General features: G+C 45.6%; 1 protein-coding gene across 1 annotated transcript; it reads right to left on the bottom strand.

The window, feature by feature from the left end:
- Positions 1-8,001: 8,001 nt before the first annotated feature.
- On the bottom strand, positions 8,002-12,673 carry LY6G5C (lymphocyte antigen 6 family member G5C). The gene is made up of 3 exons (XM_046640962.1): positions 12,207-12,673; positions 10,403-10,570; positions 8,002-8,156 (listed from the first exon to the last, which is right to left on the bottom strand). Exons 1-3 carry the CDS (start codon positions 12,325-12,327, stop codon positions 8,002-8,004), a joined length of 444 nt encoding a protein of 147 aa, XP_046496918.1. The 5' UTR covers positions 12,328-12,673.
- Between the last annotated feature and the right edge of the window lie 3,103 nt (positions 12,674-15,776).

Raw genomic sequence — 15,776 nt, 5'->3', positions numbered from 1 at the left:
ATCCTGGCACCCAGGACCCCCTCCCTCTGTGGGGGCTTACGTGGAGGGGGAAATGCAGAGTCCACAGGTAGGGCTGCAGTGGTTGGATCTTTCATTTTAATATTTTATGTTTGAAAGATTGCAAGCATGCAGAGAGCAGTAATGAATATCCGTAACTCAACCTTTCCCATACGTTCAGTAAACACTGGACACACACTGCTCTGTGCCAGGCCTGGTGTTAAGCACCAAGACTCGCAGATGGGTACAGCCAGGTGTCCGCCTTCCGAATCTCGCAACCCAGTGCTGGGCTTATGAGACCTTTTCAAAAGTAGTGCAGCCTGTGGCTGGGAGGCCCAATCCCAGCTCCTCTGCTGCTTGGGTAAGTTGGTCTCTTGGCCTCACTTTGGTCACCTTTAATTAAGTAGAGCTAGTGCCTCATGGGATTGAGAGAATGCATGTAAATGCATGTGCACAGGTGGAAGTTAGGGCCTCAAAAAAGAGACACATGCCTTAGAAACAAATGCGCTCACAGATGTGGCCTGTTTACTTTTAATCCTTTTTGGCAAAACATACAGAAGCTTGTACAGACCTTAGGATGTTTTTTTGTAAACTATACAACTGTGATACCAGTCCCCAAGCCAGCATAAAGGCCTTTATTGGCACCCAAAGCTGCCTTCGTGCCCCCTCCCAGGCACTCCCCCAACGCTCGGGTAGCCGCTGTCCTCAGCTGTAGCAGCTTAGATGAATTTTATCTGTGTGCTTGATATGAATGGCACTGTGCAGCATTTACACATAGCTACACAGCGTTTTGTACACATTTTTTTTTAACAGGCATTTTAATACAAAAATTTTCAAGCCTACAGAAAGGTTGAAAGAGTTGGACAGAGAACATCCACCTATCCACCACCTAAATTCTACAGTTAACATTTCTCTGGATTTACTTTATCCCACATCTCTCTAACCATCTTTTTTTTTTTTGAGTTCATAATAGTATACATCATTGTGAAATTTCACTTGTACATTATTTCTTGTCTGTCACCACATAAGTGTTCCCCTTCACCCCTTGTGCCCACCCTCCACCCCCCTCCCCCTGGTAAACACTGAACTGTTTTCTTTGTCCATGTGTTTGTTTATGTTCCACATATGAGTGAAATCCTCTGGTGTTTGTCTTTCTCAGTCTGGCTTATTTCACTTAGCATCACTCCCTCCGGGTCTGTCCATGTTGTTGCAAATGGGATGATTTTGTCTTTTTTTATGGCTGAGTAGTATTCTGTATATATGCCACATCTTCTTTATCCAATCATTGGTTGATGGGCACTTGGATTGTTTCCATGTCTTGGCTATTATGAATAGTGCTGCAGTTAACATAGGGGTACATATGTTACTTTGGATTGTTGATTTCAAGTTGGGTAGATACCCAGTAGTGGGATAGCTGGGTCGTATGGTATTACTTTTTTTTTTTTTTTGAGGAAGATTAACCCTGAGCTAACTGCTGCCAATCCTCCTCTGTTTGCTGAGGAAGACTGGCCTCGAGCTAACATCCGTGCCCATCCTCCTCTACTTTATATGTGGGATGCCTAGCACAGCATGGCTTGCCAAGCACTGCCATGTCCGCACCGGGATCTGAACCAGCAAACCCTGGGCAGCCAAAGCAGAACGTGCGAACTTAACCACTGCGCCACTGGGCTGGCCCCTGGTATTTCTATTTTTAGTTGTTTGAGGAATCGCCATACTGTTTTCCATAGTGGCTACACCAGTTTGCATTCCCACCAGCAGTGTATGAGGATTCCCATTCTTTTGCATGTGGCTGTCCAGTTTTCCCAACACTGTTTATCGAAGAGACTATCTTTTTCTCTGTTGTATGTTCTTGGCACCTTTGTCGAAGATTAGCTGTCTGTAGATATGTGGTTTTATTTCTGAGCTTTCAGTTCTGTTCCCTTGATCTGTGTGCCTGTTTTTGTACTGGTACCATGCTGTTTTGATCACTATAGCTTTGTAGTACATTTTGAAGTCAGGGATTGTGATGCCTCCAGCTTTGTTCTTTTTTCTCAGGGTTGCTTTAGCAATTCGGGGTCTTTGGTTGTCCGATATGAATTTTAGGATTCTTTGATCTGTTTCTGTGAAGAATGTCCTTGGGATTCTGATTGGGATTGCATTGAATGTGTAGATTTGCTCTGGGTAGTATGGACCTTTTAACTATGTTTATTCTTCCAATCCATGTGCATGGAATCTCTTTCCATCTCTTTATGTCATCATCTATTTCTTTCAAAAGTAATGTCTTATAGTTTGCATTGTATAAGTCCTTCACCTCCTTGGTTAAATTGACTCCTAGATACTTTATTGTTTTTGTTGCAACTGTAAATGGGATTGTATTCTTGAATTCTCTTTCTGTAAGTTCATTATTAGAGTATAGAAATGCAACTGATTTTTGTAAGTTGATTTTGTACCCTGCAACTTTACTGTAGTTGTTAATTACCTCTGATACTTTTCCAATGGATTGTTTAGGGTTTTCTCTAAATAAGATCATGTCATCTGCAAACAGTGAGAGTTTCACTTCTTCACTCCCTATTTGGATTCCTTTTATTCCTTTTCTCTTGCCTAATTGCTCTGGCCAAAACCTCCAGTACAGTGTTGAATAAGAGTGGTGATAGAGGGCATTCTTGTCTTCTTCCTGTTCTCAGAGGGATGGCATTCAGGTTTTCCCCATTCAGTATGATGTTGGCTGTGGGTTTGTCGTATATGCCCATTATTATGTTGAGGTAATTTCCTTCTATCCCCATTTTTGTCATAAATGGCTGTTGGATCTTGTCAAATGCCTTCTCTGTATCTGTTGAGATGATCATGTGGTTTTTATTCCTCATTTTGTTAATGTGGTGTATCATATTGATTGATTTGCAGATGTTGAACTCTCCCTGTGTCCCTGGTATAAATCCCACTTGCTCATGATGTATGATCTTTTTGATGTATTGCTGTATTCAGATTGGCAATATTTTTTTGAGGATTTTTGCATCTATGTTCATCAGTGACATTGGCCTATAGTTTTCTTTTTTTGTGTTGTCTTTGTCAGGCTTTGGTATCAGAGTAATGTTGTCCTCACAGAATGTGTTAGAAAGCATTCCATCTTCCCTAACTTTTTGGAATAGCTTGAGAAGGATAGGTATTAAATCCTCTCTGAAAGTTTTGTAGAATTCTCCAGGGAAGCCGTCTGGTGCTGGGCTTTTATTTTTTGGGATGCTTTTGATTACTGTTTCAGTCTCTATTTGTGATTGGTCTATTCAGATTATCTATTTCTTCTTGATTCAGCTTTGGGAAGTTGTAAGAGCCTAAGAATTTATTTCCCCTAGATTGTCCATTTTCTTGGCATATAGCTTTTCGTAGTATTCCCTTATAATCCATTGTATTTCTGTGGTATCCATTTGTTATTTCTCTTCTTTCGTTTCTAATTTTATTTATCTGAGCTTTCTCTCTGTTTTTCTTTGTAAGTCTGGCTAGGGGTCTGTCAATTTTGTTTATCTTCTCAAAGAACCAGCTCTTTGTTTCATTGATCCTTTCTACTGCCTTTTTTGTTTCAATAGCATTTATTTTTGCTCTGATTTTTATTGTTTCTCCTTCTGCTGACTTTGGGCTTTGTTTGTTCTTCTTTTTCTAATTCAGTTAGGTGTAGTTTGAGATTGCTTATTTGGGATTTTTCTTGTTTGTTAAGGTGAGCCTGTAATTGTGATGAATCTCCCTCTTTTTTTGAGGAAGATTAGCCCTGAGCTAACATCTGCTGCCAATCCTCCTTTTTACTGAGGAAGACTGGTGCTGAGCTAGCATCCATGCCCATCTTCCTCTACTTTATATGTGGGACGTCTACCATAGCATGGCTTGCCAAGTGGTGCCATGTCCACACCCAGGATCTGAACCGGCGAACCCCAGGCTGCCGAAGTGGAACATACAAACTTAACCACTGCACCACCAGGCAGGCTCCAAATTTCCCTCTTAATACAGCTTTTGCTGCATCCCATATGAGTTGATATGGTATGTTTTCATTTTCATTTGTCTCCAGATATTTTTTGATTTTTCCTTTAATTGCTTCAGTGATCCATTGGTTGTTCAATAGCATGTTGTTTAATCTCTACATCTTTGTCCCTTTATCAGCTTTGTTCTTGTAATTAATTTCTAGCTTCATAGCATTGTGATCAGAAAAATGCTTGTTATTATTTCAATCTACTTAAATTTATTGAGGCTTGCCTCATTTCCCGACACATGGTCTATCCTTGAGAATGTTCTCTGTGCACTTGAGAAGAATGTGTATTCTGCTGGTTTTGGATGGAGTGTTCTATATATGTCTATTAAGCCTGACTAGTCTAGCTTTTTGTTTAATCTCACTGTTTCCTTGTTGACTTTCTGTCTTGATGATCTGTCCAATGATGTGAGTGGGGTGTTGAGGTCCCCTACTGTTATTGTGTTACTATTAATATCTTCTTTTAGGTTTGTCAGTAGTTGCTTTATGTACTTTGGTGCTCCTGTGTTGGGTGCATAGATATTTATAAGTGTTACATCTTTTTGGTGGAGTGTCCCCTTAATCATTATATATTGCCCCTCTTTGTCTCTCTTTACCTGTCTTATCTTGAAGTCTACTTTGTCTGATATAAGTATTGTGACACCTACTTTCTTTTGTTTGCCATTAGCTTGGAGTATCATCTTCCATCCCTTCACTCTCAGCCTGTGTTTGTCATTGGAGCTGAAATGTGTTTCCTGGAGGCAGCATATTGTTGGGTCTTGTTCTTTAATTCATCTTGCCGCTCTTTCTCTTTTTGTTGGAGAATTCAGTGCATTTACATTTAGGGTGATTATCAATATATGAGGGCTCAATGCTGCCATTTTATCATTTGTTTTCTGGTTCTCCTTCATTTCCTTTGTTTCTCGTCCTGTGTATTTTGGTCTACCAATTGAGTTATGTAGTTTTTATGTTGTGTTTCTTTGTTCTCTCCTTATTTATTATTTGTGTCTCTGTTGTGCTTTTTTGTTTAGTGGTTACCATGAGGTTTGTATTCAAAATCACATAGCTAAGATTGTCTGTTTTCTGATGGCCTCTTATTTCCTTAGACTAAACTGATTCTGTCCCTTTCTTCTTCCCCTCCTAAGTTGTTTTTCTCACATCTTATTTCATCTTGTGAATTGGTGATTAAAATGACAAGATTATCTTTGTTTTTGGTGTTTTCCTTCCCTTTATCTTTAATACTATTCTTGAGTATTTGCTAACCTGTTCTGATGTATAGCTACAATTTTCTGATTTTGTCTACCTATTTATCTCTTTACTCCATGCTTTGTAACCCCTTTCTGCCTTTTTTTTTCAGGTATGAGGGCCTTCTTGAGGATTTCTTGGGGGCAGGGGGATCTTATGGCTGCAAACTCCCTTAGCTTTTGTTTATCTGGGAAAGTTTTTATTTCTCCATCATATCTGAAGGATATTCTTGCTGGATAGAGTATTCTTGGCTGAAAGTTTCTGTCCTTCAAAGATTTGAATGTGCCATTCCAGTCTCTCCTAGCCTGTAAGGTTTCTGCAGAGAAATGTAGGTTATTTTCTTCTGCCTTGCTGCTCCCTGTATTTTTTCTGGGGCTGGCCCAGTGGCACAGTGGTTAAGTTCACATGTTCTGCTTCTCGGCGGCCTGGGGTTTGCTGGTTCGGATCCCAGGTGTGGGCATGGCACCGCTTGGCACACCATGCTGTGGTAGGAATCCCACATATAAAGTAGAGGAAGATGGGCACGGATGTTAGCTCAGGGCCAGCCTTCCTCAGAAAAAAGAGGAGGGTTGGCAGTAGTTAGCTCAGGGCTAATCTTCCTGAAAAGGAAAAAGTATTTTTTCTTTGTCATTCACTTTTGCCAGTTTCACTACTATATGCCTTGCAGTAGGTCTTTTTACATTGACATGTTTAGGAGCTCTGATAGACTCTTTGACATGGATTTCCATGTCCTTCCCCAGGTTTGGGAAGATCTCTGCTATTATTTCTTTGATCAAGCTTTCTGCTCCATTCTCCTTCTTCCTCTTAAACACCTATAATGCCTATGTTGCATTTCCTGATTGAGTTGGATATTTCTTGGAGACTTAATTTCTTTTTATTCTTAGTTTCTCTCCTCTATCTGGAGCATTTCAACATGTCTGTCCTTGATTATGCTGATTCGCTCTTCTACGACATCTGCTTGAGCATTCAGGGAATTCATATTTTCTCTCTTCCATTATGTCTTTCATCTCCAATATTTCTGATTGCTTCTTTATAGTTTCAATCTCTTTTGTGAAGTAGCTCGTGAATTCATTGAATTGTTTCTCTACATTCTCTTTTAACTCATTGAGTTTTTTGATGATAGCTATTTTTAATTCTCTGTCATTTAGATGACATATTTCTGTGTCCTTAGGACTGATTTCTGGGTACTTGTCATTTTCTCTCTGGTCTGGATATTTATATAATTTTTGATACTGCTATAGGTCATGGCTCTGTTTTTGCACATTGTGGTATTATTTGGTTGCAGTTACTGCCTATGACCACTGGGTGAGGGTCAAGAGCTGCATATTCTGAACCCTCTGCATTCTGGCGAGATCCCAGGCACTGGAACTGGCCCTGTGCGGGTGGTGGGGGAGGTGCGCTTTCCTCTGTGTGCTCTCGGGGTTTTCTTGCTCTGCCCTCACTATCTGCTCTCCTGGGGTGTTGGCTTGATGAGGTCACCCTCACGTTAGCTTTCACCTCGGTAGGGTCTTTCCCATGGGCTGCGAGAGCCCTTGGAGATCTTTGACATTCCTGCGAACAAACGTCCCCTCTCCTGTTCCTTCCCTCTCAGAGGCTGCCTGCAGTCCTGGATCCATACTTTTGAGGAGGGAGCAAAGTTTTCTCTTACCCCATTCCACTTCCTCTGAGGGGGGCTCCAGCCTCTCTGCCTTCCGTCGTATGGCTGCATGGGTTTCACAGATGTCTTTTGTGTTGTGTTTGGATGTCTCTCTTGGAGTATGAATGTCTTTTTCATTGTATGGTAGAGGAGAGAGATTACTGGGAAAGCTCTGTCCACCATGATGCTGATGTCACTCCTCTTACACACATTTTAACAGATGTCTGTGGCCCCTTGAATGGCCTGTGCTCTTGCAGGAGATATTAACATTAATTTTTAGGTCATGACGCAGTTGAAGGTACAAGGAGAGGTATAAACCTTCAGTGTGTCTCCCTCTTACCAGACCCACCTTTCCCCACAAACTCTGACTTCAGTGTAAGACGGAAAGACCCAGGTTCATACAGCGTTAGCAGGTCAAACTGGAAGACAGCCTCAGAGGCTGAGGAACCCAAGGCCCCAAATTGAGTAACTTGCCAAGGTCCTTGAAGAGGGAAGCAGAACCTGGGGTCAGAGGCCAGGCCTCCACTAGGCCTAGCATCTCTTCCACAGAGCATCTTTCCCCACTCCTTCCTCCCTGAGCCTGGTCCTTTTACAGCCCCACTCCTACCAACACCACCTCATGGACCTCCCCTCCACTCCCTACACAGCTCTGGAGCTGAATCAGAGATGCTGAGGCAGGGCAGAAGCAGAGCTGGGAGCCCCTTACCTGCCCCCATGATGGGGCAGTAAAGCAGGACCACCTCCCTCAGCCTCTACCTCCGCAAGAAGAGAGACAAACCATACAGTTTATACACTAGTTTATTTTGGAGGAACATCTGGGAACTTGGGGCGAGAGAGGACTGATGGGAGAAAGCGAGAAAGAACAAAACAGCAAAGCAGCAGCCTAGAGGTGGGAGCAGAGAGGAGGAAAGACGTGGGACTGTGAGGACTTGAAAACTCCAGAGAATTCTGGAGGAGGAGGGTAGAGTGAGAGTAGGGATGTTGAGGGGCGTCAACCAGGAGGCAGATGGGGCTGGGATCCGGTAACTTGAGGGAGGCAGGGAGGGCTGGTGGAAGGGACTGCAAGTTGTCCTGGCTGAGCCCGGGTGGAGATCAGGAGGATGGCTGGAAACTGGCAGGATTTACTCCAAAGGTCTCTGCAGACACTCTAGGGAATTTAGAACACTCTGTTCTGTGGGTTATTGCAGAAATCCAGGAAACAGCATTGAGAGTATATCCAGAAGCCAAACACCGGAGAAGAGTGGGTATATGAGCAATCACTCAGCTGCTCCTTGCGGCGACAGTCACTCACCATGATGTCAGAACCACTGCCTGGGGAGGGACGGCAGCAACCAGTGATACGGAGGTCCCAGGCAAAGCCTCAAACCCTCCCATCCCCTCACTCCACGTGGACTTATCATCACTGACCCCACATCCTGCCCTAGACCCCCAAAATGCAGAGATTCTTGGAACTGGGCAAGGGCAGGGAGTGCCAGGGGGTCACCAGCTATGAACTCTGGAAGTTTCCCATGGAAGGTTGGTGGGAAAGATGCATTCGAAATACAGTGGCAGGGGGCTGACTCGGGACTTGTGGAGCAAACCAGCACTTCAGGCAGGACCATGTAAGAAAAAGTTGGGAGATGAGTTGGAGGCTGGATTGTAGAGAGGAGGTGTTTATTGTTTATTTTATGGAACAAAAAGTAATTGAGAAGATGATATTTCTGCTGCCATTATATTTGTTAGAGGGGAAGAACAATCTTTGTGCCCATGTACAGGGATGTTCACTACTGCTCTGCTTGAGTGAGAGGAAAATTAGAAGCAACGTAAAGGTCCATCGATAGTGGGATGGATCCATTGGCTCTGACCTGCCCATGGCATGGAGTACTAAGCAGCGGTCAATGGAACAAGGAAGCTGTTTACACACTGATAGGGAAACATTAAGCTCCCGTAAGAGTTAAGTTTAAAAAGCAAGTGCAGAATAGCGTTTACAGTGGTATGCTACTGTTTGTGGGGGAAAAAAGAAGTGAAAAAGGAGTAAACAGCATATTTGTATAGGGTGGGATGTACATAAAAGATCATAGGGTAATTAAGAAAGTAAAAACAGTGGCTTTGTTGTTCGTGCCTGGGATCTGTGGATTGGGCCAGGAGTGGGAGGTAGGCTTTTCTTTGCCACCCTTGAATACTCTGATACTGACCCATGTCTATGCATCAGCTATTTAAAAAGTGTAATGAGGGGCCGGCCCAGTGGTGCAGCAGTTAAGTGTGCACATTCCGCTTTGGTGGGCCAGGGTTCCCCAGTTCAGATCCCCAGTGTGGACGTGACACCACTTTGCAAGCCATACTGTGGTAGGTGTCCCACATATGAAGTAGAGGAAGATGAGCATGGATGTTAGCTCAGGGCCAGTCTTCCTCAGCAAAAAGGAGGATTGGCAGATGTTAGCTCAGGGCTAATCTTCCTCAAATAAAAATAAAAAGTGTATGAAAGGATTTGACAAACACAGCTCCATGCCATGCTTGTTAAGAGCACCATCTCTGGAGCCATCACAAATTGTGACTCAGCCTCTAGGAGACTTGGGCAAGTTATTGACCTTTCTATGCCTCTGTTTCCTCCTCTGTAGGGTGGGGATAATAATAATGCCCACCTCAGAGGGTTGTAAGTGCTTAGAACAGGGCCTGGCACACACTATGTGTTATCTGTTTGTTAACTTGAAAAAGGTGAGGGATCAGCTGGGAGAGCAGGCCTGAGGAACAAGGGAATGTGGTCGATTTTCTTTTTAATGAGGAACATTGGTCCTGTGCTAAAATCTGTTGCCAATCTTCCTCTTTTTGCTTGGGGAACATTGTTGCTAAGCCAACATCTATGCCAGTCTTCCTCTGTTTTATGTGGGACGCTGCCATAGCGTGGCTTGATGAGCAGAGCTAGGTCTGTCCGGGATCTGAACCTGCCAACCCCAGACCCCCGAAGCAGAGCATGTGAACTTAACCACTACGCAACCGGGCAGACCCCAATGTGGTCGACTTTTGGCAAGTTGAAAATGAGGTGGAGATGTCCAGAGGGCAATGTGACATGACAGTTTGGCCTCACATTCATATTCAAGAGGAAGCAGTGTGTGGCTGCTGGTTGAAGCCAAGGAAGCAGATAAAATTCTCTGGGGAGAGTAAAGCAGGAAGACAGCAAAGGCCTAAACTTTGGTGAACATGAACCGTTAGGGGCCAAGGGGAATAAGGCCAGACTCAGAGAAGGAGACTGGGAAGAAGCAGTGGAAGATGTAGAAGAGTAATGTTGGCAGGAACTAGTGCTAACAGATGGGGAGAAGGCAGCCTGAAGCAAGGTCTAGTGACCTCAAGGGTCCCCTACAAGGCTGAGTGCTGTGAGGAGGGTGGAAACCAATCGGCTGTGGGCTGAGGGAAGGGGGAATACGTGGAGACAGTGGCTCTGAAGGAGAGGAAAGAGAAAGACAGTGATGAACAGTATCTTAGGGTTGTGGGAACCAGACTTAGGGTGCAGCTTAGAAGGCTGGTAGAGAGTCAGTTCAGGAATGGAGCAGGCCAAAGGTGGATGGGGAAGGGCAGCTTACCATTCTTTATGAAGAGAGTCATGCAGCTGCTGCCAGGCGGGACGAGGCAGATGTCAGATCCCAGAAGGCACCCCAACTCCTTGGTCTCCAAGAGGCATCGATAGCAGCACAGGTATTTGGGGTACTGAACTGGATGAGGGGGTTCTTGATTGACAAGATCAAATTTACCTAAAACAGAGAGGCACTGACCCCAAATCCCTGTCCACCTAATTTCCAGGCTGGTCAACCCTACTTTTCCCTCCCCACCTACCCATCTCAGAAAACTGTAAAATCACCAATTCTTTAAAACCATCTGGCTTAATCTTCCATCAGAAGCTTTAGTCCTTCGTGAAAAATCCCCATTCTCTGCTCTTATACCTCCTGAAATGAGGCACTTGTTAATTCATTCACTCATTCATTCAACATGTATTTGAGGGGCTAACATGTGCCCCGCACTCTGCAAGCCTCTAAGTTCAAATATCAGGCCAAGGCAGCCCATTCCAGCTTTGAGCAGCCCTGTTAGGACTGTTCTTTCTCTGGGACTTGGTTTCACAGTCCCTCACCCACCCCTGGACTCTCTTTTGAATTTTTTTTCTTTTTTTTTTTTTTTCAGTGAGGAAGAGCCGCTCTGAGCTAATGTCTGTTGCCTATCTTCGTCCTCTTTTTTTTTTTTTTTTTTTGGTGAGGAAGATTGTCCCTGAGCTAACATCTATTGCCAATCTTCCTCTTTTTGCTTGAGGAAGGTTATCTCTGAGCTAATAGTCTGTGCCAATCTTCCTCTATTTTGTATGTGAGATGCTGCCACAGCATGGCCTGATGAGTGGTGTGTAGGTCCGTGCCTGGGATCTGAACCCACAAACTCCAAGCTGCTGAAGCAGAGCATGCACACTTAACCACTACGCCACCTCTTTTTTTTTCTTTTGCTTGAGGAAGATTAGCCCTGAGTTAACATCTGTGCCAGCCTTTCTCTATTTTGTGTGTGGGATGCTGCCACAGCATGGCTTCACAAGTGGTGTATGTCAGTGCCCAGGATCTGAACCAGCGAACCTGGGTTGCCGAAGTAGAGCATGCAGGACTTAACCACTATGCCACAGAGCTGGCCCCTGAATATGCTTTCTTAAGTGATAATGTTCGGTAGGAAAAACAAGAGTGTGTCAGCACAGGACAGGAAGAAACTCTGCTTTGTGTAGACAGGAGACCTCAAGCAGCCCAGGCCCGCATTCTTCGTTTGGTGGTCCTATCACTGAACAGACTTCCAGTAAAGTTTGTCCACCAAAGCTCCCCCCAACTACATGCATACATATCTCCCTCTTCCTCTGCTCCCAGGCCCAGACCACATGTTAATGAGTCCTCAGACCCAGCAGAACCCTGGGCATGAGGCAGATACTGAACAAACACTTTGAATCCTGTTTCTACGTAGAGGATGCTTTGCAGCAAAGTGAGGAGGTTATCAGGCTGGATTCAGCCTTGTTCTACCCTGTGCATACTGGTGCTGTCATCTAGCATGTTCCCTGAACCCTGTCTATTCTGTCTTGCCCTCAGATTTGAATCTTCAAATCTCCGTTCAAGTATCTCCTCCATTGCTTCCATTCAGGTATCTCCATTCAAGTCACTGCTCTTGAGTGAGACAGCCCTGGGGTGGTCACTAAGAAATCTCCCTCAGAGTGAACATCATCATTATCAGTTCCCAGGCATTGTCCCACCAAGCCCACCATCCCATCTTTCCTCCTGCCTGGGTTTACCTGAGCATCCTAGGCAGATGTACCCAGACACGTGGTACATCCAGCTGACCATGAGACCCTTCTGATCCCTTAGAGCCACTTACCAAACACCAAGCTCTTCATGACCGACACTATTAAAAGGACCATGTACAGGGCTTGGGGGATGCTGTGGAGGCCCAGGGGCCCAAGACTCCGGCTACCTGCAGAGCCTGCCATAAAATGCATGACTGTCCACCAGCCTCCGGTTTGGGCTTATATTGGTGGAAGAGAATTTGACCAAGAGGAAGGAGAGAGGCAACACCTGTTTGGGATAGAAATCAGTGTCAGAACAGCCAGGGACAGAGTGTCCTCACCCACGGCCACTCTGGGGCCCTACATCCTGGTTTGGGGACAGGGGCCCAGCAACAGAGGAATCAGGGGGGATCTTTCATATTAATTCAACAGATGTTTATTGAATCATTGCATCAGGTGTTGGTCCCTGGTTGTACAAAGCCCCTGCCCTCACAGAGCACACAGTCTAGTGGGGGAGACAAGTCAACAAGCAATGATCAAGGGGAGGGGAGGGGGCAGAGTGCTTCCCGGGAGCGCCTGGGCAGTGGAAACTACTAACCAAAGGATTTCAACAGAGGAGTAACATGTTTAGGTTTCTGTTCATAAAAGATTACTGAGGCCAGGAAACCAGTTAGGAAGCTATTCCCGAGTCTAGTCACAAGATGGCGGCCTGGTCTCGCAGAAGAGAGGCAGGGAAGACAAGTGAATGAATTTGAGATAGATTTAGAAGGAAGACGACAGATTTGGAGTTAGAGTGAATGTGGGGTGAGGAAGGGGAATAGGATTGCAGAAGAGGGTAACTGATACTATTTTCCAAGATGGCACTATCAGAAATCGACAAGTGAGGACACCTAGGTCTGGAGTGACCGTGGTCAGTCCAGTGCTTTCTGTGGGTTGCGGGAAGACAGAGCCTTTCCCTATGCCCCCTTTTTCCCGCCCAGCCTAAGCTCAGCTGCAGGTCAATGGGTCTCATCTCCGGCGCCCACAGTCTCCGGCGCTGTGCTCTCGCTCTCTGCGCCTGACTGCACCTCAGAGCTCCGGGCAGGACGCGGGGGCGGCCCCCAGTCCAAGCTCAGCTCTCCGCCGGGAGGCTGGCAAGAAACCTGCCAAGGGCGTGCCCCGCGTCGGGACTCAGGCATCCGGCCCCAGCGGACACTCAGAGCACTACGCGGCTTCCCCGGAAGGTGGCGCTGTGGCGCCATCATCCCTCCCAGGCCGGGATTCCGGAGACCGCGAAGCAACCAATGAGCGGCCGCGGGCGGGCCCCAGGTGCTCTCACTCACTGCAGACTCTAATGCGGGTCTGCAGGGCTCCCTCCCTCGCCTGCTCTCTCCACACCTCGCTACGTCAGTCTGTCTGTGAGAGACTAGAGCTTTTACTTTAATGGTCGGTGGACTATGAGAGATCCTCGGGGCCCAAGAGCGAACCATCTGCTCCGATGTCCGGTCTAGAGGTTTGTGGCGGGGTCCTGCAGGAGGGGCTCCCTGCTACCGTCCCAGACTATCCAAGAATCCTCTGGTCTCCATGCTGATGGGGAAGATGGGAAGAAACGGACGGAGACAGGCGCTAAGAAAGACGGCCGAGAAAGAAGAAACACGAGAGGAAAACGCACGCCAATGCGCGCCCCGCGAGAACCTTGGGATGAATGAAATAAGAAAATTGGATTAGAGAAAAGGCAAAGTAATGGAGAACTGGGGAGCAGCGCCTGGCACCTAGATAAATGTCTGCTCAATGAGTGACAGAGTGATAGACAAAACGAATCAGAGGGCGGGGGCTCCTCTTGAAGCGAAGAGGGCAAAGGGAAGGCAGAAGGCAATCTCTCAGCGCCCTCTAAAACTCTCTCTCGAACATAACCGCAACTAAAAGGCCAAGGGCTAGGGGGTTGTGGGTGGCTGAGGCTGGGCTCCCTGAAGGGGTCGCCCTGAGTGGTCCAGGAGGATTTGCTGCGGAGTTACAGCGCCCAAGACCCTCAGGGTAGCGGGAGGGAAAACACGCTGGTATTTCGGGGCCGGGACTTCTTCGGAAGGGCAGTGGCCTCAGGGTCATTAATCCCGCCCTTGTTTCGTTTCGCTCCTCCCCTGTCCACGCGGCAGGGCGCGGCCAGTACGCACTAGGAGCCTCGGGAGCTCGTTGCCATGGTGACGGCTCCTTGGAGGCATTCCTGGGGTGAAGAGGCGGGGCGTTGCAACAGTTGCCATGGTGACAGCAGTTATGACGCCATCCATGCTAAATGCCCCTCCCCCGGGAAAGGGGATACCTGGGGGTCAGCAGCCGTATGAAACAAAGGAGGTTGGGCCTGAGGATGGAATGCCACAGTTAGGGGAGTGGGACGGGGCTATAGATAACACGCCAGGCGAGAACCAAGTTTTGAAGGGGAGCGGCCCTGAGCTGCAGTCTGGAAAGAAACTAGAGAGGGTATCTTTGTTGTTATTGTTGTTGTTGACGGTTTTTAGTTGTGCCTTTATTCACCTTAGTTTGTTAAAAATGTACTTGTTTTAAAGATCCTGTAAATAGAGTGAACACCCACTAATGAGGGATATGTCACCTCTCTCAGCGTGGTATTTTCGTTCTTTTAAAAAACAGAATTTCTTACAGGAATCCTATCGATCACACAGTAGTTACAAGAATGTCCGATATAATGATGTGTACAATCTAAACAAGAGAGGCTGATTAAGAATTTACTTAATGTAAAAATATACATATTAAAAGTTAGCCATGTGGACAGATGCATGCAGTGGGAAGAGTAGTTGCTGTGAGGTTGGGGGTTGAGGGCCCAGAGGCAGTAATACTGCTTTTCCCGTCCATTACAGAAAATAACTTCCAATAGCAGATACAGATATTCCACACATCTAAATACACAGGGTAAATCATGACGTACTACGTATATACTCCAAGTGGTCTGTGATAATCCCGCGAAAATAGTAAATGTGAACCCTATGCAGGAAGTAGGACGCATTGGTCATTTACTCTAGTTGGACTTGGAAAATGTTTAACTCTTGCTATTAATATCAAGAAGAGCATATGTCTCTTTTTGCTATGTTTTCTTCACTATTGATATGCACTTAGTGGGGAATTTTCATGGTTGTCCAACCTAACAGTGATAACTGAAATACTCTTAAAAATGTGGTAGCTTTTTAATAAGATATTTTAATCACACACAACATAAAATATGGATCATCTACAGCTTTAAGCCAAAAGGTAGAGGAAGTGCACCTGAATGGTAATGCTTTTAGCTTCAATCTTCTATAGTTTCTACCAGTCCTAAGAATGAAACATACAACTGCTTATTTATTTACCCAAGCAGGCACTAGAATGAGCTCTTAAAGAATATCTAAAACAGAAGAAATGTCACTCTTTTTTTCCTCTGGGCCTTTTGGGAAACTAAGCCAAAATTATAAATTATTCAGTGTTCCTACTGAGCAGTGGTGCTTTTCTGTGTGTAACTATCTAGAGAACAAATCAGAGAAGAACGTACTAACACTGAAGAGCACTGACGTGGGGTATACTTATTAGGAATCAGGAACCTCAGAGAGCAGTTCAGAGTTTTCTCATATACCCCCATGTACCATGCTTTTTGCCAACTATTTTGGCAAATGCGTTTGAGGGGGAGCTATGCTTGACAA

This window comes from Equus quagga, chromosome 15 (genome assembly GCF_021613505.1).
Source record: "Equus quagga isolate Etosha38 chromosome 15, UCLA_HA_Equagga_1.0, whole genome shotgun sequence".
NCBI classification, from domain to species: domain Eukaryota; kingdom Metazoa; phylum Chordata; class Mammalia; order Perissodactyla; family Equidae; genus Equus; species Equus quagga.
The sequence above is the reverse complement of the archived record's forward strand: the minus strand, read 5'-3'. Positions and strand labels throughout refer to the sequence as shown.